General features: G+C 51.2%; 1 protein-coding gene across 2 annotated transcripts in view; it reads right to left on the bottom strand.

Moving 5' to 3' along the window:
• Positions 1-1,898: 1,898 nt before the first annotated feature.
• The window catches only part of SEC14L1 (SEC14 like lipid binding 1), a 47,846-nt gene continuing 27,018 nt past the window's right edge, over positions 1,899-22,726 (bottom strand). For both annotated transcript variants that reach the window (XM_081575584.1, XM_081575585.1), the window contains exons 3-17: positions 18,972-19,121; positions 18,718-18,849; positions 17,342-17,470; positions 16,374-16,608; positions 15,383-15,492; positions 13,283-13,472; positions 12,397-12,485; positions 11,290-11,360; positions 10,211-10,382; positions 9,769-9,903; positions 7,817-7,951; positions 5,682-5,933; positions 4,422-4,600; positions 4,172-4,273; positions 1,899-2,447 (exon numbers count right to left, since the gene is read on the bottom strand). In XM_081575584.1, coding sequence (XP_081431710.1) covers positions 2,432-2,447; positions 4,172-4,273; positions 4,422-4,600; positions 5,682-5,933; positions 7,817-7,951; positions 9,769-9,903; positions 10,211-10,382; positions 11,290-11,360; positions 12,397-12,485; positions 13,283-13,472; positions 15,383-15,492; positions 16,374-16,608; positions 17,342-17,470; positions 18,718-18,849; positions 18,972-19,121 — 2,097 coding nt within the window. In that variant the 3' untranslated portion in view covers positions 1,899-2,431. The remainder of the gene's footprint in view (positions 2,448-4,171; positions 4,274-4,421; positions 4,601-5,681; positions 5,934-7,816; positions 7,952-9,768; positions 9,904-10,210; positions 10,383-11,289; positions 11,361-12,396; positions 12,486-13,282; positions 13,473-15,382; positions 15,493-16,373; positions 16,609-17,341; positions 17,471-18,717; positions 18,850-18,971; positions 19,122-22,726) is intronic.

Here is a 22,726-nt window from a genome sequence, read left to right as displayed (position 1 = left end):
CTAGACGGACCTTTGTTGGCAAACTAATGTCTCTGCTTTTTAATATGCTGTCTAGGTTGGTCATAACTTTCCTTCCAAGGAGTAAGCGTCTTTTAATTTCATGGCTGCAATTGCCATCTGCAGAGATTTTGGAGCCCCAAAAAATAAAGTCTCTCACTGTTTCCACTGTTTCCCCATCTATTTGCCATGAAGTGATGGGACCAGATGTCATGATCTTAGTTTTCTGAATGTTGAGCTTTAAGCCAACTTTTTCACTCTCCTCTTTCACTTTCATCAAGAGGCCCTTTAGTTCTTCTTCACTTTTTGCCACAAGGGTGGTGTCATCTGCATATCTGAGGTGATTGATATTTCTCCCGGCAATCTTGATTCCAGCTTGTGCTTGCTCCAGCCCAGGGTTTCTCATGATGTACTCGGCATATAAGTTAAATAAGCAGGGTGACCATATACAGCCTTGATGTACTCCGTTTCCTATTTGGAACCAGTCTGTTGTCCCATGTCTAGTTCTAACTGTTGCTTCCTGACCTGCATACAGGTTTTTCAAAAGGTGTTAATGTAGGTCTTTCATAAAAGCAAAATGGTGTGAGGCGAATTTTGGAAAAGCAGGGTATACCTGTGTGTGTGTGCACCCGTGCGTGTTCAGTCACTTGTGTCCGACTCTATGACTCCATGGACTGTAGCCCGCCAGCCTCTTCCATCCATGGAGATTCTCCAGGAAAGAATCCTGGAGTGGGTTGCCATGCCCTCCTCCAGGGAATCTTCCCAACCCGGGGATTGAACCCAGGTCTCCCGCAGTGCAGGCAGATTCTTTACCACTGAGTCAATGGGGAAGCCCCTGGAGTGTGCATACACATTATATACTTATTCACACATATATAACATCAATGCGGGTCAAGACATGTTACAACTTGGTGGCCTGATACAAAAACCCGCCGCCCACTGTTAGGATGCCCGTTTCTCAGCAGCTCTGAGGACAGGGACGGGTGGCAGGGGACAGGTGCTGCCAGCCCCACCTGCTTTTCATGTTGCTCCGGCCGCCACTGTGAGAACCTGCCGCTATGCTAATGGCTTGTAAAGTGGGCCCAGGAGACAGCAGAGCAGGAATTCGTGGCGAAGCCTTCCCTCCCCTCGGGGACAGGCTGGCTGAGTCAGCAGTACTCGCCACAGGCGCTGCTAACCGGAGCCATCTTGTCTCGAATGCTGGGGGGAGGGAGAGGGCAGGCTCACAACCCAGGCCGGGCTGCGGGCGTGTGGGCACCTGCAGGCCTTCCCTGCCCCGCCCTGAGGCCTGGGCACTCCCTGTGGGCACCCCCACCCTGCAGCCCAAATGCAGGCGCCAGGGACAAGGCAGCCCAGGTTTCTGAAGGTCCAGGTCCACATTGGCCACCTGATGAAAGGGCCTATTTTGTTAGTAAAGAAACCTCCTAGTTTCTTCCAAGGCCTTTTTAAACTTCATCACAGATGGTAACTGAAAATGCAAAGTATCATACGTGTCTTCTTGCCTGTCAACTACATAAACATTTTTGTACAATGAGAAATACTGATTTGACATTCCATGTTAAACTATCATCATGTTCAGTTGCATTACCTGTAATGTAGACCTAATCCACCTGATCATGTGTTCTGGGGAGTGTTCTTTAGTCAACCGTTTTAATTTAGTATATATGTAAAAGAGAAACATGGTATCGGGTGTCCAGCCTGAGTCCTGTTTGACTTCCTGGAGTTTGAGGAGAACTGCAGCCTGTTCTCTGATGGGGGGTGGGGGAGGCCACTGAGCTGTACATCCTGAGCCTCAATCGGCGCCAGCCTCTGGCTCCAGCATCTCCCCTTCCTGTAATCTCTAGTCTCCTAAGAACTTCATACTCTTCGAAGGAGGTTGCCACTCACAATAAGAAAAAGACTTTTTTTTTTTAAACAGTTCACATTTATTATTGATAATAATAAAAAAATCTTTTAAAGACTATCAGTATTGTATTACCAAGAGTGAGGTAATATGTTTACAAAACATTTACAGAATTTGATACGTAAATAATGAAATTAGGAAAGAAGGTGAATTAAGACACTAGTAATAGAGGGGAAACCAGAAAGATTGTTAGTGCTGAAAAAAGGTGGAATGACAGCAGCATCTGAAACAGGGTGCAGGGCACTGAAGTAGGGACGGGATCAACCGCGTGACCCCGCCTGCCTGCCCCACAGCCCCTCCCGAGGAGAACAGGGCGGCTGTACTCAGGAGGGAACCCTGGAAGGGATGTAGGGATGTGCTTTGAACTCTTAAAGACGCAGTCAACTCTGGGGATAAAATAGTGCCACTTCTGAGTCAACTTAAAGAGAACTGGTCTTCAGCCTGGGGGAGGGGGTGGCTGCAATTCAAATAGTTCTACAAACATCCCTGGGCTGAGGTGAACTGTCCAGTGAAGCGTTTTCTTGGCAGCTGTCAGCAAAATCGCCATCTGAGACAGAGAGAGAGAGAGAAAGAGAGAGAGAGGGGACCATCTTCAGGTCCTTAGAATCTGGAAACAGGAAGCACTGACAGGAAGCAGCGTGGATCCACTAACTAGCCCTCCTGTGCTTTCTGGAAACAAGCCTCTAGGTGCCAAGGAGTGGCTGTGTGCCACACAGGCCCGCGGCCCTGGGAGAGGCGGGAATCTCAGCAGGTAGCACCCACAGAGCACCGCAGACGGGGGAGCACGGCTTCGCTCCTCCGAGCCCTCCTGACCCTGCCCCTAGGACACACCCTGGTCCACACCACCTCCACCTCCTAGACACCCACCTAATGCCTCCAGGGCAGAGTCCTAACAATGCAACTTGGGATTTCTGAGGCCATCTCATGCTGAAGATGGCGCCTGGCTCCTGGCCCAGATTCTTAAAACGCACAGCCTCTGCCATACACACTATCAGGGGACACACCTTCATTCATCGTGGAGACTGACCCAAAGCAACAACTGGACAGGCTCACAGAGAACCTGCTTTTCCCATAAAAAGCTGAGAAAATGATGGGCCAATAAAAAGGTAGACCAGGCTCAGTGATCGGAATCAAAAAGAAAAAATTAAAAGCAAACCAACTTCATACTCTGATCTGCTTCGAGGACACTGAATCCTTTGTTTCTACTCACCCCACCCCCCACTGCCACACACCCACCCCCGGACACACATGCTTGCGTGCACACAACATCCACAGCTTCCTTTCACAAAGCAGGGCTCCCCAGGCCACAGGCGGTCCTGACACGGCCACGTGGTGAGAACGCTGGTCAGCTACAGTGAACACGGGACAGTTTCAAAATGGCAAGTGGGCCTCACTGTCCCTGAAACACCTCCAGTGACAAGAAGGACCGCCTGGGCGCTGACGCTACCAGGCTGTGCGGGGCCCAGGGCGGCAAGTCGCGGAGGAGCTCAGGAGTTAGTAACCCATGCAGGGAGGAAGACCAGCACACCAGGAGGGAGAGGAGGAGGACGCCCTCGGCCCAGTTCACGGGCAGAGAAAGGCTGCTCTCAAAGTACCGAAAGGTGTGAAGGGAGGAGAGAGAAAATAATGTTTAATGATGGCGGTGTTCTTCTTGGCGTCATGGGGAGTCCCCGAAGCCCCCAGCCCCCACTTTACAACAGCGGGTCTGTTTGGTCCCAGAGCTGGGTCGGGACACCCACAGGCTCCCTCTGAGTCCTTCCGGTTAGGTGGCGACTACTCAGAGGAAAAGGAACCTGGAGGGCGGTCACCGTCCTCGGAGCGTGTTGACCACCGGCAGGAGGCGGCGGGGGCCAGCTGCGGGCTGGGGACCGGTTGGCAGCTTCTGCTCCACGGAGGAAGGCAGGTCACCTCGGACGGGTGGTGGAGGGACTTCATCCACTAAGGGACAGTGAGGAGGTGGCTGGAATCGTTTTTTTTGCATCCATGTTTGAGACAAAGTCAACCTCTTAATTGGTATATAAACTACTTTTCTTTGAAGAGAGCCCTTGTGCTCTGATTGGATTTTGTGCACACTGTATACAAAATCTATGGCTATCGAGTGAGAGTTACAACTACCTGTCGAGACAGCTTCGGGGTCAGAGACTATGTTTACCATCTGCAGAGCTATCTGCTACCTACAGGGCCAGAGCAGTTCACACAACGTGGCCGCTCGGTGGCGGGCGGGCGGCGGTCCGAGGTGGTGGGCCGTCCCCTCCACGCACTGGGCACTACCTGGAGATCATGGAGCTGGAGTGGGACTGGCTGGACGAGGTGGTGGCGGCACTGAGCTGCGAGAACCCGCTGTGGCTGGACTCCAGGCTGGTCATGGAGCCTCTGTAAGCAGCACGGGGAGGGGAGGCGTGAGGACCACGGGGGCCGCCCACTGCCTTCCGGCTGGACCCTGCCCTCTCGCTCCCCGCGGTCCCCCACCACCTTGCGTGATGTCATGAGCTGCCCCGGCCCGGAACCCGGCCTCCCGTACCTGAAGTCCTCGGAGCCGATCACCTCGGTGTAGTACATCACTTTGCATTTGTGGGAGGAGACCTGCAGGGAGGCCAGCACGTCGTCCACGCGGGGCAGGCTGGTGGCGGCGCAGGCCGGCGTGCTGTGGAACTTCCACTGCAGGATGTAGAAGCCTGGCCACCGAGTCACGTGGGAGCCCTGGAGCGAGTCAGGGGCACAGCTGAGGACCACCTGCTTCCTGGGAGCCCCCACAACGGGGACAGACGCCGAGGGGACCACATCTCTGTCCACTCGGAGCCAGCATCGATTACTGACCCTCTTGATGGGGGAGGGGCCAGCTATCCTGGTTCATGATCGGGGCCAGTCCCACGCTGCCTCCAGGGGTGGGCCCTGCCACCAGGCCCCTGCCAGGCACTGGGGAAGCCCGGGGAGGGACCCTGAGAGGCTGTTGGTCCCCAGGTCTCCACCTGCAGAGGAGAAAGCAGGCGCCCACAGGGTGGGAGCTGCCGGGGAGTCCTCTGCTTACCCTTGAGGGGGTGGAGTCTAAAAAGCTTTCCTAGACCAGCCAACACTTTGACGTGCTTCCAGTGACCTTACCAGCATATCCTGGGTTAAAAGGATGTCAGTCTAAAGTAGAATGACAATCTGTGAAAACTGCTTTTTCCCCTAATTCTGTAACTAAAGACTGTGCGATACAGCTTCAAATGTTCATTATTTTTAAAAGTGAATACTCTTTTTCAGTGCTTCTAAGACCACCAAAACACTGACAGGCTTATCCCTGAAAAGTGTGAAGGCAGCAAAATCATGCATCTAATATGAAGGCCAGAAGCTCCTGAGAGCTACCATTCTGAGCTCAGGCACTCGGAATAACTAGCCAACATTTTAAATGAACTGATAGAACACTGCAAAGAAATGTAATGACAGGTAACAGTTCCCTTTGTCCTTGTTTATCTCACTTCTATTCAGAGTGATTTTCTTGAAGGAGACGAATGCCGCTGGGTCAAAGGTCATCTCAGCAGCCACCTGAATCCCAGCTGTGCCTGTGCACTGACTGCCCTCTCCTTCCTTCCGTTTGCTTCTGTAAATACATCTCCAGGAATAATTCATGGCTTTAGACACAAGTCACGGATTCTGCTGAGCTCTGAGTTCTTCTGAGAGTCACTCGGCTTCCTGAATCACCCTGACTGTAAGAGGACACATCGAACCGCCCGGCCACCACCCTAAGACCTCCTTCTCCAGACAGAAAAGCCAGGCTGTGGGCACGCTCAGGTGGCCCTACCTGCACGCTCTCCCCTTCTTTGCAGATGAGAGGCGACTCCACCATGGTGTAGTCCCGGCCCAGCTGCCAGACTCTGTCTATCAGCTGCACGTTGTTCCCTCCTGGGGAAGTGATGCTGTGCGCCCCCAGGGAGTCCTTCTTGGGCGGCTGCGGCGACCGCTTGGAGTGATAGATGTTAAAGACAATGTCCCCTTTGCACACGTCAAAATCCCACGTGATCACCGAAGAGGCGTCCACAATCTGAATGAGAATCTGGAAGGAGAGGCTGGTTGCATCAGCCCGCCACGGTGAACATGAGCCTCTGAGCTGACGCCGTGGCAGCACATCCCCACTGCCCCCCAGATCGCCGCTCAGCTGAGGCAAGGGGGTCACAGCCGCGGGCCTCCTCAGCCAGACTCCTCACTCGACCTGCTACATGTCACGGGCCACGCTCTGTGCTCTGTCAGCTCCACCTGCAGCCTGAGCTTTAGACGCCACTCTAACCTACCGGGTGCTGGCTGTAAGAAAGGCCTTAATACAAAACAGAAATAACACTCGACACCACAGAAGCGGTTCCAAGGGTTGCTCTGGGCTGAAGGGCACAGGGAAGGTCCCAGAGTAAAGAGGCCGGGAGGGACGGGAAGGAAGAACCCCCTCAGGGAGGAGGGGAGGCGAGCGCAGGCTGAAGGGCCTCTGCCCCTGGCCGCCGGGCTGGGTGGGAAGAGGGAGCCACGTGGCCTGGGTGGGGAAGGCCCCGGGTGTCGAGTGCCAATCTAAAAGCGGAATTTCATGCAGCACCCATACAGCTTCCCAGCAGGGAATGATCAAAGTTATAGTTTCCAAATATTACTGTGAGAATTAAAACCAGCTGTAGAAAGTTATGTAGTCACTAAAAAATCTCAGCTGAAGCCAGGCCCCGCGCCCCACCCGCCCTGGAAGCCGCTCGCTGAGCCCTGCGGGCGGCGTGTCAGCTTCCTGGCCAGCAGTCCTCCGGTCCCCCGCCGCCACTTCTCACGCCTTGGCTCTGTGAAGAGCAGATTCCGCACGCACACAAGCCCTGTCCACACCAACACCGCGGGCTCCACGGGCCGAGCTCCTTGGGACGCCGGCCCTCTGCGGGCCAGCCCCTCACGCCTGCATCCACCGCAGGGACGAGGAACTCAGTCCTCGTTTCACGAGACCCCCGTCCTTGATGTGTGCCCTACTGAACCCCCAAAGCAGAGCCCAAGTGTTTGGTGTTCTGACGTGGAAACCCTCTCACAGGTAACCCTGTGACCCGCCAGAACACACTGCACACTGAGCTCCCTACCCGGGACGACGCAACCGTGACCTAAGGAAAGACGGGAACTCAGCCTCCTCGAGCCTGCTGGCCTCCAAATAAGAAATTAATACAAGTAATCCTTGAGACGCAATTGTGAATAAGGCACCTCAAGCCTGTCTCTGCCCATTCAAACCACAGCATCGTGTCCACTCACCCCAGGAGGCGCGGGCGGTGGTGAGGGAGACGCTGCGGCCAGGAGGATGGAGGGGGAGCACAGCATCAGCCCGGCTGGCGGCTCAATCCCATGACCCTGAGCCACACACCTCGGCCCGGAGCCCAGGATGGGATGAGCCCACTTAGTGCACTAAGCCCACGTAGTGCAGAGACGCTCATGACACCAGAGCGCACACGTGTGTGAAAACAGGCACACTCTTGCTCACACACCACGTGACAGCACACGTGTGAGTTTCTCCTCGCTCCACCAGACTAGAAAAACAGGCAAATTCCTTAAAAAATAACAAATAACCAAACCCAGTCAAGAAAAAACAGAAAATGCAATTGGTCCTGCTGACTGAAAACGATAAACTGAGAAGTTACAAACTTCCCCCTAGGAGGAGACCTGCGAGGCACCCCCGCGTGTCAAGGGTCTCGGGTGAACCGGACGTGGAGACGCCTGCCTACTCTCCTCCTGGGGGCCCTGACCAAAGGCAGCTAAGCTCTGCTCTGCGAGAGCCTGCTCACCAGCATCGACAGCTACCTTAACTGCAGACCAAGTGTCAACATGAACCTAAAGACCAAGACGGGAAAAAGCATCTGGTTCTCCTAAACGACCCCCTACTGGGGAGACCCACAGAAGAACCCCTGTGGGGAGGGGAGACCACCCCATGGCACCTACCTCATGCGGGGCCCCTTTGAAGACGCTGGCGGACTGGTAGATGGTTTCAGTCCAGAGCTTGAGGTCTTCATTCTCCAGCTCCTCCGCAGTCCTGTACAGGGACTTGGGCACCAGGCCCCCCTCCGGCACCTCACACTGGAAACGTAAACACGGCCGTGAGAGCAGTGCCACACGCCGGCCTGACACGCACGACTCCGCGGCGCAGCTTAGGAAATGGGCAACACTGGCCATGTCGTAAAATATCCTGCACTACTTAGGCAACATAATTGAGAAAAACCACTTAAACACATGTGTCTCGCTTTAAGTAAATGAGAACAAGCTGAAGCTGATGTGCCACAACATTCACAGTAGTACGTGTGTGGGACAGCATCCAGTTACTGAAGCTGGTTTATGTAAGAACCGCCGGGTATTTATATTGTGCTGCAAAGGAAAAACGTTACGTTAAGAAGAGTTTTATTCTCTACAGCTACGGGCATTATTTCTATCATATGCAAGTATGGGCAAGATATACAATTAAGGGAGAAAGTTTAGTGTCTACCCCAGGTCAAATCGATCAGTCCACAACACCAGCCAAAAAACCAATACAGAGCGGCACCTTCTGAATTTGCTTTAAACAGGCTCAATTAGAATTTGCACATTCATGAATGTCCTAACTGACCCGGATATAACAACTTAACCCTCGAGTTCTTAAAATCCAAGCACTTCCTGTGTTATCTGCCCTGGGAAGTGACCACACAGGGAAGAAGCATGGCCATCTCAGGCGGGCAGGGCAGCAGGACGGGGAGGCCGCTGCAGTGACGGCGAGCTGGACGGCGTCAGACAGAGGCGAGCGCTGCCTCCTCGACGCCAGCCCGATGGTGGCACAGAAGAGCCGAGACGAAGCCTGAAGAGCCTGAGCAGGGAGATCTCTGCTCTTATGGGACTCTTACTGTTGTGAACACGGTGCAGGGGAGTCGAGTCTCCGCCTACTCCAGCCCCGCTGCTTTCATTGCAATTGGAAGAAGCAACCTCACAGAGCCGTGCCCTGATACACTGCGCCTGTCTCCACAGATCTGACCCCAGGCTTTAATCTCAGGGGCACTGGGGGTGGGGGGGGTGGGGGTCCCTTGGCTCACTAGCTCTCTGCACTGCACTGTGGTTCCATCTGGGACTCCTCAGAGCGGGACTGAAGGCCCGAGGACTGAGTTCAGCTCTAAACTCTAAGAATCCCGCAAGATCCCCCCAGGTTCCCACCGTAGGTGAACACGTGAGCCTGCCAGGGTGGCCGCACCTCCACATCGCACAGGCTTATCTACTGTGAAGGGGAGTGGACTCCCTGTGGGCGTCACCTGCCATGTCAGCAGGGGGAGTGGACCGCTCCAGCCTTCTGTTTCCTGGCCCTCACATCAGGCTGCCCTGCCCCCGGGGCCATACGGTCTTCAAGGAGCCAAACTTCTCTGACTCATCACACGCCCCACTCATCACAGTAAAAGGGCAGAAGTGGAACCATCTGCCTGCTAACCCAGCAACGCAGTGTACTTCAAATCCTGCATTACGTACAAGAGGACGAGCTCCCTTAATTACCCCTTTTAGGATGTGTTCCTGACATTATCAACAGGGCAACTTTTTGGAGAATCAATTTGATTTTGTAACGTTTTAAAGAAATGCACAGCTGCTCTAAAACGGTTAAAGAATCTAATTCACGCAAAGCTGAGCGCATAAAGCAAGCTGCAATCACACAGATTTTAAAACAAGCTCTCATTAGTATTTAACAATGAAGAATGTGTGTGTGTTATCAAAAATTACCTAAATGGCTGTTTAGTTTAACCCAGGATCAGACAGATGTCAGCCAAAACCCCAAAACTGAAAGAAAAATAATCCAGACGAAAAGTTCTGAAAATCATTTGTGTCAACCACACCCACCTTCCCTGCCCTCGTGAGCAGTCAGACATGTTACCTGCCTACGTACGTACCATGCACTCTCCACTCAGGAAATCCGGAATGATCTCTTTGTCGATGTAATCCAGCAGGCCTCCAGGCCCCTGGTAGTCATTTCCTGCATAAATGAGGAATTTCCTTCTGGTGTTGTCGTCAATGAATGGACTAACCTATAAGCAATTAGAAAAGACCATGCAGTTATACTGCATGTCTGTACTTCAAGGGTTAAAATTACACACTGATATTGGGGGGGCAGGGAGGAATTCAAGTTTGATACGCTCTTTCTGTAAAGTCCAAAGTGTATGACATGAGGACACTCGGGAGAACTTTCTTCCCTTAAATAATCTGAGACACTTTGATCTCTCCATGCTTGTCTTGTTTCTTAACTAGTTATACGACTTGGAGTCACAGACACACACAGGGACATGAACACACGCGTGCACGCCTTCCGGGCAATCACCCGCCGAGGAGACCCACCAGTGTCCAGAGCACGGGGAACACCCTGGGGGCGCGCAGGATCAGGAGGCGGCCCAGCGTCTCGGGGTAGTTGGCCTCCACCACCTCGATGATGCGCAGCAGGGCCTTCACGCCCGGCCTCCACAGGTGCCGCATGTTCAGCCCCTCCAGGTCCACCAGGCAGGTCCAGGAGCTGCAGGTGAGACAGATCTATCTGTTTAGCGCACGCACACTTGGCAAACCACGGCCCAGAGTGACTGGCTTTCCTTTTTTGATGTTCTATACAGTTAGTAGTGTCCGTTTCCAAAAATATACTGGGTTTTAAAAATTACAGTGTAATGAACTCTACTGCTATCTGCCTGTATTAAGACGTGGGCTGCGTGTAGTAGGACCAATCCCTGAAATACCAAAACCACCGAGGCTAGGGGACCGGGATCAAAGGTGCGGCCGTCCAGCAAGGGAGGCCACATGCTGCCCTGGACCTGCTGAGTCCCCTCTACTGACCCAGCGGGGTGTGTTTACGGCGTTTAAATACATGTGTGACTGGATGGCGGCACCTTGGTCTTTGACCATCGTTACTGAGTCAAACACTGCGGCAGGGGCTGGGAACACAGGAGTGAACAAAACCCTCAGAGTCCCTGCCCTGCTGGAACTTATGTGCTGGTCAACCATCCAGGCCCTTCGCAGTGCCCACCTCTGAACCACTGCCCATCTTCAAAACAGTCCACATAACTGCAGGTTTGGTTTAAGAGAAGAGAATCATTTTTTTCTGTCCCACCTCCTCAACACCTAAAAAAAGAGCAAAAACCTGCGACCCCGGACTCCCAAGGACCATGAAAGTACCACAGGCCGACCCACGCAGACCGAGGACAGCAAGGCCTGGGGCAGGAACACCAAAGCCCAGCAGCCGTGCCTCGCCGCCGACTACAGCTCACGTCCTGCACGTCTGTCTGTCCTACCCCCTAGAACACTACGGAAAACAGTAACTACTTAGACTTGGCCCTAAAAACCAAAGCAATTCTGGCTTTTTAAAAATCAACTAGAAATATGTGACTCCTGTTCCCAATAAGCTAGAAGGGAGAACGGGCTCACGCAGCTACCTGATAGGCCGGCCGAAGACCTTCGTGTTCTCTTCACACCGTCGCAGGCCTTCTTCGTTGATGGAAAGAACCTGTGTACAAGGGCCAGAGACGTTCCCCCGTCAGTCTAAGGGGCTGACACGGCTGCATCCGGCTGCATGGGTGACAGTAACACTGTGTGCCTCAGGGAGGCGTGTAAGCCAAACGTCATCTACGTCCTGACACAGTCGTATGCACAAAACGTATCATGGAAGCAGCAGCTCGCTCTCTCATAGGCAATGGGCGCTGTCCTCTGTGGTCCAGGGGACAGCTCCCCGAGATGACAGGGGTGACCAGGCAGGCGGCAAGGGCACGACCTGCTGACCCACGTCCAGTGGAAGACTCGGAGGGGAGTGTCGGCTGAGTGGCGACACTGTCGGCCTCACGCACCAGCTAAGGAAGGGCAGTGTGACAAGCGGCCTCAAGTCTGGCTGAAGGGACCCCTTCGAGCTGGAGCAACAAGCTCTTCCCCGACAGATGCGGTCCACCCACAGACCTGTGTGCACGCGTGTGGAGGCACCCACGGAGGTGCACGCACCGTGGTGGGCACCACAGAAGAGGCAACAAAATGCCCACAGTGGGTAATTCAGGATGATGGCTTCTCCATGTGCCTTTTAAGGTTGCTTGTTTCTACGTTAAGGCTAATATTCTTCTCTTCATGACTGCCCACACTGCAGGCTGCCTGGGAGGGGATGGGGAGACAGGGAAGGAGGCACAGCCCTGACAAAGGACGCTCAGAGCCTGGACCACGCGGTGCTGGCACAAAGAGCACTGCCGAGAGGTCTGACCCGAGGCGGCCCCAGCGCACAGCGAGGCTGGGAGCGCGGGAGTCGGTGCCCGGCCCGCGCCCCCGCGTCCTCTTGAGTGGCTGTGCCCGTGGCTGTGTGCGTGCTTCCCCACCGTGAAAAACATTTTCTTAACTTTTGGGCCCTCTTTTGAAGTTTGTAAAATATATGAATAGATCCTCCCTTCCAATTATGAAAGCGATACATGCTGCTGCGACGGGACCGCAGTCCTCTCCCAAACCCGCGGACAGAGAAGGAAGTGAAGCCACGGCGGAGCCCCGCGGTGTCCGCGGGCAGCACTCACGTATCTCAGCAGGGCCTCCTCGCCGAGGGCTCTCACCAGGCCTTTGGTGTCCATCTGCCCCAGCCGGAGCACGTAGAGGGGCCGGCCGTCTGCAGGGCAAGGACAGGCGGCGTCAGCGCTGCTCCTGACCTGAACTGGGGGACAGGCGCCCCTGCGTGCCAATGGGGCCCCACGCGCTCTCCTGCTCTGAGAAGCAGCAGCTGGCAGTGCCTACAGGAGGCCCACCCGGTCTTTTCCCACCAGAATTGTAAAAGGAGAAAACAAAAGCCAACGGACGGAGCAGGTCATTAGCAGGGCCCCGGAGTCGCCCCACCCGGGATGAGGGGAGCCCAGCAGAGCTCAGCCTCTGGCTCTACCACCACGCACTGACCGCATCTCCACTGCAGGGCCCAGTCCAGTAACACCACTCCGCCTGCCACCAAAACTGAGCCAGGAAGCCTGTCCTGCCAGGGGTCATGTGTGAGCCATCTGATCAGATGGCCCCACACCCGGTCATTCATTCAGGGATGCCGCTCTTGGTTTACGTTTTGTTCACTCCCCAGGTAGAGCTAAAAATTATCCTGTCTTGATGTACAAAACGTGGCTACACGCTGTTACAGATACTGCATGGGTTAAGTCACTGAAGAGTACCTTTACTAGCAGTCTGCTCCTGAAAAAACTCCGCCTTCAAATTTTTTTAAAATAAGTCAAACAAACTCCACCTTAGTAATGAACGAAGGGGAGCCAGCGGCTGGGTGGGGGGAGCGAGCGGCCTCGGGCCCTCCCTCTCTCCTCGGTGGGGCAGCCCCAGGGCAGCGTCCGCTCGTTCACACGGGGAGGGGAGGGACAGTGCACCCTAGGGCCCTGCGCGTCTCAACGCGGGTCCCGATGCCAGGCTCCTGGCTACCTTTGTCGTGATGGTGCCAGCCGCCCGCATAGTAGTCCTGCAGGACCTGGGGGGGGTGCCAGGTGTCGAGGATGTAGTCCACCTGGTGCTGCTTGCGCCAAGTCAGAGACTGGCACATGGTCTCTCTGGCCTTGTCGATGTTGAAGTCCCGGGCACGTAAGAACCGGAGAATATGTTCATCTTTCGGGATCTATTGAGAGGAGATGTTTCTAAGCAATGTGAAAAGTTGCTAAGGGGAAAAAGCAAGTTACCAAGGGAATAAGACTCTAAAAAGTCTCACTTCTTACTGACAGCAAGCTGTATTATTATACTATTTAAAATTAGCCACTACCAGAAATACCTTCCTTAATGCTTTAGAAAATCTGCATTATTAGTCTGAATAATCTTTAGACTATTCCCGTTTTAGTTTCAGCAAAGGAGAGTGAAGGCGTAAGTAATTTCTTAAGCACCAGCTGCTTTGATGCACTGAGCTAACCTACCAGCTTCTATGATGTGTGCCCTTTCCGGTGTATGTATTACACGCAAACAGAAATGTAGAGCACAAGAGCAGTGCTGTTGGTTCTAACAGTGGTGCTGGTGTCCTGATACACTGGAACCTTCTCCAGGTTCCGCTCCTGGCAGCTGACAAGTTTGACAGGATTCCCTGAGTAAAACAGAAGGCCAAGACCGTGTCTGGGTCTCCCGTGCACCAGCTGTCCTCGTCCCAGGCCACGTGCCCATGCTGCTGGTACACAGGTGATGGGGCGTGCAGTTGGCACCCCTGACTGTCCCCCTCCTGGGAAAATCAAGCACTGAGATGGCATGGTCTCCTCTCAGAAAGGACTACCATTAATGGGAGTAGCAAGTGGCCTGGTTTCAAAGCCTGATCCCAGCGGTCACTGGACGTTAAGGCCCCCAGCAAGTTACTGAACTTCTGTGTGTGCACAACAGGGGTGATAAAAATAGCACCAGCTCATAGGGCCATTGAGAGGAGTTAATAAAGACCTTAAATCAGAGTCTAAGGCATTGTCAGTGCTCAACAGTGGCAGCCCTGACCACAGCGGGTGTGTTCTTGCAAATAGATACAAACGGTCCTTGGATGTTGGACGCTGGAGACCAAGACCGACAGAATTAGAGAGCAGGCCAGCGTAGGAGGCCAGGAACTACCCAGACACACGGATCTGCCTCTGTCCCACATTGGTCCCCCGTTAGATTACAAAAAATCTAATTCCTTATGAGGCTACTTACCAAAATCCTTGAAATCAAAGCCAAGGTAATTTTTTTAAGTTTTTTTTTTTTTTGAAGCAGACCTTTTTTTTTAAGTATTGAATTTGTAATAATACTGTTTCTGTTTTATATTTTGGTTTTTTCACCACAAGGCTGGTGAGATCTTAGCTCCCATACCAGGGACAAACCTGCACCAGAAGGCAAAGCCCCAACCTTAAAGTGGACCAGCAGGGAAGTCCCCAAGCCCAACACTTCTAATCTCTGAATGACCTGTGAACTACTTCCAAACCTTCTGAAAAGTAAAATGAATGAATATTTGGAATACAATATTGCTTTGTACGGAGAAGGCAATGGCACCCCACTCCAGTACTCTTGCCTGGAAAATCCCATGGACGGAGGAGCCTGGTAGGCTGCAGTCCAGGGGGTCGCTAAGAGTCAGACACGACTGAGCAACTTCACTTTCACTTTTCCCTTTCATGCACTGGAGAAGGAAATGGCAACCCACTCCAGTATTCTTGCCTGGAGAATCCCAGGGACGGCGGAGCCTGGTGGGCTGCTGTCTATGGGGTCGCACAGAGTCGGACACGACTGAAGCAACTTAGCAGCAGCAGCAGCAGCATTGCTTTGTAACTTGACACGTAATTGTTTTTAAGACCATTCTCTGTAACATCTACAAATACACAGCTAATTATAAACAGCAGGGCATCCTAACTTGCTACAAAGGACTCAGACGCCGCACATGGGGTCACAGATCCAGTGACTTTTTGACAGGAGGGACATTCCCACCTACGGCCATCGGGCACATTGAGTCACTTGGAACAGGACCAGGTATCCAAGGTTGAACAATGGCGCCCCTGCACACGTGCACGCATGCACACTTGGGCAGATGCTCACTTTGCCCTTGTGGGTCTCCTGGAGCCACTGGCGAAGCCGGATCAGGCAGCTCTCCTGCAGTGGAGTCAGGTCACCCAGGTATCTCTTGATGTAGTCTGCGTCTAGTTTGTCTGGAATATAAATTATGGGACATTCTTAACAATAAGAACGTTGGGGCTTGAAGGCTTCCAAACTGCCCCACTCGGTGACGTTCCCACGTGGTCCTGGAGTCTGAGAGAGAAATGAGCCATGGGGGACAGTGGACCCTAACAGCCACCCAAGGGACCCCCAATGACTGTCTTTAAACCCGGTCACTGCAGAGCCACACACAAACGTGCCCATTCCACGACACACCCAGCTGCCACCAGGTCACCTCTATTTGCCAAGTATCAGCTCTAATCATGATATCACGGCTGTTATCGATATTTAATAATATTTAATTCAGAGGGCAAAGCTGAGCCACAGAGAAGGCAGGAAAAAACAAATGCCAATGATTCAACAGAACTTCTGAGGGCAGAATTTTGTTGTACTGTCTCACTTTACAATGGGCATGACACTGAGCAATTAAAAAGGGTGTGTGTGTGTGTGACACACAAGAAAGGCGTGGAGCCTGCCACCTACAGCTGTGTCTCCATGAGAGTCACTTGGTTCCTCTGAGCCTGAGTTATTAACTCACATATAAAATAAAGACAAAAGCATTTCTTACCTAAAAGGGACTATTACTGAACGAGCAAACATTCACAAAGTGCTCAGAACAATGCCTGGCATCTAGGAAGCCGAAAATGGGTATGCTGATGCTATAACTGTGCCAACCCCTTCTTGCCCATTTTTAAAAAACTCTTGTTTCTTCATTCTAATTAAAAAATAAAATGAATGTGTCATGTAAGCCAGAGGCAAGGGGATAGTAACAAGATCCATTTTTGATTCGTGTCATAGCTACATGTCCCGAGAGGCAAGGGTTCCAGGTCAGCCTGGAGTCTTGCCCCCAGAACGAGGCCCCTCGCAGACTCACCGTCTGGGGTCCCTGCGGTGGGCTCAGGTGCCCCGCTCGGGGTGCCGAGGGGCTCGCTGCCCAGCCCTTCCTTGAGTGCGGGGTCAGGCACGACGACAGTCAGTGACGCTGCTGGTTTCTTGCAGGACAAGGACGTCTCCAAAGAGGGGGCGGCGGCAGGTGGAGTCCAGCGGGGCACGAACGTGATGCCCTCTTCCTCTAACTGACGAAGGTAGTACTCGATGATTTCCTTGCCCTTGGGAGCAAAGCCAGTTTTGAGGTTAATACTATTATACTGAGCTTTCAAGTTACTCACTCTTCATGGGTTTTGAAAACCATGATGAAAACTGAGTGACTACAGAACAAATAGGAAAAAGAAAAGCCAAATGCTTTTGTGGGTTTTGTTTTTTCCCCCATAATTTTACTTCCTCTTCTCTAGAGGTCTAGGAAATCGTGTCTCAGATGGCATTTTTTATATAACTAGTTACAAGCACTGATTTAACCACCCTGGTACACAGTATGTGCTTTGTGTCTCAAGCCAAATGCTTTCCAGCAGCACTGAAAACAAGCCTTGGGAAAGCACCCCCTAATCCCATATGATACATTCGACACCAAAATGCCACGCTGATGAGCAGCAGCAGGAAAACAAGGAAGCTTCTTCCAGGGAAGACACACCTCACCTCCCAAGGCCTGGGACCCGAGAGGCCTCCCCCAAAGTGCCTTTTCAGGACAGCAGGGCCTCCCCTAGTGGGCCCGACTCTGGTCCCCACCTCTCCCCGCAGTTCCGAGCAGGGAGCGCCACAGCCAGCGGCTGCTCACTCGCCCTTGACCTCCAACAGCAACCAGCGCGATCTGTGGCCCCAAACCCCCCTTTCACTCGCTGGGACCCCTGACTAATCCACCCCCAGCCTCCCGAAGAGACCTCCAGCGTGGACCATCTCAAGAGACTCCTGCCCACCCCTCTCCATAAAACCCCAAGGGACACTCACTTTTTTAATGTTGCTGGTGTATTGTTTCATTGCAATTTTTTCTACTGTACTTTCAAAACCAAAGAAAGATTTAATATCTAAACTTGCCGACTGTTCAAAACAGGTCCAGTCTTCATTTTCAGGGTGAACCTGCAGGTAAAAGAAAAAGTATTTTCATTAATTTTACTGACAACTGAGAATATCATTTGCTCCTCAGTTCAATGGTACCAAGGGGAAAAAAAAACACTCATTTTACTATCAATGTTATTATCATGAAAATAGCAGATGGAAAAATTACAGAGAGATTCAGAATTATGAAAAGGCTCAAATGATATTTCTAAAATATTCTAAAATTGACTATTAAAAGGAGAGCTTTATTGTCATGCTTGGTAGCGTCATTCATTTATTCATTCATTCACCATATTCATCGAGTAATGTTCTCTATCACAAACAAAACCAAGATCCCTGCCTTGTGAAAGTTACAGTCTAGCAGAAGACTGACAGTTGGCCATAAACATGATAGGTAAGAAGTTACGTCACTGCTAGAAGATAAGTGGTATGGAAAAAAGGAAAGCTGGTAGCAGGGTTAAAAGGACTGGAGGGCAGGTTACAGAACGAAATAGGATGCTCAGGGCTGGCTTCATCGAGAAGGGGAGATCTGAGCGAAGCCCGTAGGAGGTAAGGATGGGCGTCGCGTGGAGGTCTGGGGGTAGAGGGAGCAGAGAGACCAGAGGCCCTTTGGGAAGCACGCCGCCGTGATCAGAGACCGTGAGATGGCGGGCAGGCCTGCGCATGAGGCAGGCAGGACACAGAGGAGAGAGTAAGAGAAAACACAGGGCCTCGTGAGCCACTGTGAGGCTCATGGGTTTTTCCTCCGAGTGAACTGCAGACACTGCAGAGCTCTGAGCCCTGAGAGAGCATAACGTGGTCTGACACACTTTAAACAGATCACTCTGGATTCAGTGTCAAGGATACATTGTAGGAAGGTGAGGGTGGAAGCGAGAGACCTACTGGGTTATTCCAATACTCTGGTCAGAGAAGTTCTTGCTCTGGGTGGTGAGCAGGGAAGGCAAAAGGCAGATAAACGCACTCAGATCCAATCTCAGAGGGATACACATTTCAGAAGGGTTAGCATGGGCCAGAAACAACGTGGCGTACTCATATTAAAGAACAAACCAGGGCATCACTTGGCCACCTTAACTGCCACAACAATGTAGTCCATTCCGCAGGACACCCCAGGTGCCATCCTGCTGATCCCACGCATCAGAAACTGGTGGCTTTGTGTGACGGAGAACTGCCCTCTCAGACAAAGACACGCACTGCCTAACGCGAGGGCCGGACAGCTCTCAGAAGAGCGCACCCCCACCTCCCACCTCCGCCCGGGCGCAGCTACTCACGCTGTAGCAGCAGTGCTCGTTAATGATGACCCGATTAGAAAACGTTTCATTATGGGCCTCAATGTGCAAAGTACGTTCCCGAGAGTTCAGTGAGTTTTTCTGGATAAAATAAACGTAATCAACTCCTGCAATCTTGAAAACAGAAACAGAAAGAAAAAAGGGTCAAAGAAGAACACCCAAGTACACCAGAAGCGATCAGCGCAAACTCATTCTGGGTTTGGGGGGCTGCCTCTCCAGGCGCCCTCTCCAGTTACCTTTTTCAGCAGTCGAGGAGCATCTATATCCAGTTTGCAGCGCCTTTCTATAACTTGAATAGCCCCATCTTCACTCCTGAATTCATTCACAGTGTCACTGTCCACAAACATCGGAATCAAAGGACATGTCGGGAACCTCCTTTCATAGGCCTGTGAATACAATTTTGAAAAAAAGGAATTGAACAAAGATACAGCCTGGCAGTCTGGCACTGATGGTCTCCCTGGAACAAAGGCATCTCTTCATACACACCAACAGTTACATCACAGCTACCTTCATCTTTACACCTTAAACTTTCATTATTTGAAAAAAGAAAAAGACATTCTGTGTGCATGGACTGGAAGACTCAACACAGTAAAGATGTCAATTCTCCCCACATGGATATAGAGATTTAACATAATTCCTTTAAAATCCCAGCAAGATTTTCTTTTGCAACTTATGGACAAGAGTACTTTAAAACTTACACGGAATGGCAAAAGAACGAAAATAGCTAAAGCAATTCTGAAAAAAAAGACTAAGTTGGGAAGCACCCCTTCCCATCTCAGTATGAACGCTCACTGTGCGGCTACAGGAATCCAGACTGTACGCATGGGTGGAGGGAAAGACCCAGAGTTCAGTGGGCGGAGCAGGGAGCCACAAACTGACCCACACAGATGTGCCCCAACTGGTCTTCCCCCAACAGAGCTGCTGAAGCGATTCAATGGAAGAAGGATGGCCTTTTCACAAATATTATTGGAGAAATTACACATCCATAGGGGAAAAAAAGGAACCTGATGAACCCCATACTTAAATGGATTATTAACTTAAACATGTTTGTAACGTATTTTTAGAAACTTATTTTTTGACTGCACCATGCAGCTTGTAGGATCTGAGTTCCAGGACGAGGGATCAAACAGGAGACGTGGGCCCTCAGTAGTGAAAGCACAGAGTCCTAACCACTGGACCACCAGGGAAGTCCTGTAACATTCTTGAAATGACAAAATTATAGAAATGGAGAACAGATTAGTGGTTGCCAGGGGGCAAGAGGGGAGTGGGTGTGACTATAATAGGGTAACAGGAGGGGAACCCTTGGGAGACACTTTGTCTCTCGGCTGTATTGTGTTGATATCTTGGATGTGATGCTGAACCATCATATTGGTTGTGATGCTGAATGACAGTCTCTTTGGATGTTACTGTCAGGAAAAAATGAGTAAAGAGCATGTGGAATCGCTCCATAATATTTCTTGGGAATAATATGCCATAATATCCTATAAGTCTATCATTATTTCAAAATACAATAACTTAAAAGAAAGAAGATTTGCTATATAATTCATCCAAACTTTTAGAAAATGCACACAGGCACCAGATTTAGCTTGCTCCATAGCCATTCGTGAAGATTACTGATCTAAAGATACTGCTGAATTCACACCAGAACTGCAGCTACCCAATGGCTCACACGTGTGGACGAGCAGGAAACCACAGCACACAGGACGACAAGTGTCCGGCAGCGAGACGAAACCCGAAAAACGAAGCCCAGGGCTCGCCTCTCGGTTCTGCTCCCCCATAAGGAAAGGCACTGTGACGTAACTGACAGATGCCACTCCCCTCTTTGGCTGCAGGAGAAACAGGACAAGGGGAACTGAGACATCCCGTCTTAAAACTAACGACAACCACGCACGGGTCTGAGGAAGAAATTTATGGTGCTGAAAAGATTAATCCAAGTGTGGACATGGCACACACTGCCCTGACTCTACCTCTAAAAAGGTGGGGGCAGTTTCAGAGCACCATCAGACTAAAGAAGTTGGCCTTCCTGGAGAAGTTCCACAACGATCACAAGAGACCCCATGAAACACCAGAGCAACTGAGCAGCTCCTCCACCCAGGATGCTCATGACCATTTCATTCCAAGTGACTCCTTTTCTGTATGTATCTCATCTTCTCTCCATCACATTGTAAAGTTTCCCCAGTCTGAAACATGCATGCTGCACTCCTGCTGTCCACGTTATTTACAAGGCTGGGCAACATGCGAGGGAGGGGAAGAGGAAGCAGACAGTCCAGGAAATGCAGTCAGGGAAACACACAAGTGTCCTAAGAACAGGCAAGTGCTCTAAGGGCACAAGGAGAAAAGAATAAACAGCTTGGAGGGATGGAGGCTTCGGAAGGCTTCAAGGGAGAGGAGGCATAAACACTGGGCCTCAGCGTGGAAAGGTCTGTGCACAGTCAGTGATGAGGAGAGAACATTTTCAGGAAAGAGAACAGGGACCCACGGCCAGCAGAGGAAGGAACTGGTGAGCTGCACTGTGACTGTCATGCTCCTGCTCAGCACCAACCACGTGGCCAGGCCCCCAGGGTGGGTGCATGTGGGGGGGGGGGGGACCAACAGAAGGCCCTGCTTTCCTGGAGCTGCCCTCCTCGTGGGAAAGGAGGGGATGCCACCATGTGACCAGATGGTTTGGAAGGGAGGCAGAACTTACGTGGTGACCAACTGTATTTGCTTTTTAAATGTTTTTACTTTCGGATTTGAAAATACATTCTTCACACTTAGCTACTCCCCTTCATTCAAATATATTCTGAATCCCGTATCTGCTATCATGGCATATAAATCACATGAAAATTCTCTTCATGCCTTCTATAATAAACAACATTTAAGAAGTTTATTCAACTGCTGAGATCATACCTCAGATAATTTAGGCTTCAATGAGGCCCTAAAATTTGTTAGTATTAGGTACTGCACACACAAACAATTCTAGAAAAAAAAATTGCTGAGTATCCTTTGTTCTACACACTGACACTGTCTAAACTGACTTCTAAATTTTCCTACATTTAAAAAAAATGGCTTTGTACATTCCAGCACTATGACATGTCAAGAAACTGAGACTACAAGGGCTTCAAAAAAAACATGCTTCTAAAGTTACATAAAGGGTAGAGTAAGTCCTTAGCAAGAAACAACCTACGCTCGGTTCTCTACCACTTAAGTACCTATTATATCATTTGCAAAATACCCACAACAGCCTTTAAATTCCTGAAATAGAGTGGTCAGCATAAGGCATTACCTATACAGGCTAGCCCTGAATTTAAAACAGAAAAAACTTTCCATTCCCTGTAAATCTATCCCTCCACATAGACTCGTATTTGCAGAGACATTCATTTTCACCTCGGTATGCCCCAACCAGATGGTATCTGAGGTATTCAGGCTAAAGAGCCACTAATACAGGAGTCGGCATGTTCCTCTCCAAAGCTCTGTCCGTGTGGAGTGGTTAGTAAGCATCCAGCTTCCTCCCTCCACATGTCACCCTGCCTCTGGTGGCAGGATGACACTCGGCTACAGGGCAGAGACCAAGTCCTACTTCTCTTTGATTATCCAGAAGAAGGACCTTACTCAATGTCTGCAACAGAGGCACTGTTCAATAAACATTTTTTGAAATGCAGAATAAGAGCTTCCTAAATAAATCAACGAATTGAGCTTTCTGTTTCCATGCTCACTTACCCTGGCTTACCTTTAGGAGATGTGTGAGGCTATTGAATTTTGTGTACTGTTAGCACAGAAAACTCTTAACTTTCTAGAGGATTAAGGGAAAGGAAGACTGAAGGAAACTGACAAAACTTTAGTCTCTGAAATTGCTTAGGATACCAGCAGTATTCTTGCCTGGGAAATCCCATGGAGAGAGGAGCCTAGAGGACTACGGTCCATGGGGTCGCAGAGAGTAGGACACGACTTAGTGACTAAACAACCACCACCACCACCACCCTAGTTTTTCAGCACAAATTAAAACCTATAA

Source organism: Giraffa tippelskirchi, chromosome 3 (assembly GCF_054371585.1).
Source record: "Giraffa tippelskirchi isolate mGirTip1 chromosome 3, T2T-mGirTip1v1.2.pri, whole genome shotgun sequence".
NCBI classification, from domain to species: domain Eukaryota; kingdom Metazoa; phylum Chordata; class Mammalia; order Artiodactyla; family Giraffidae; genus Giraffa; species Giraffa tippelskirchi.
This window is presented reverse-complemented; position numbering and strand designations above follow the sequence as displayed.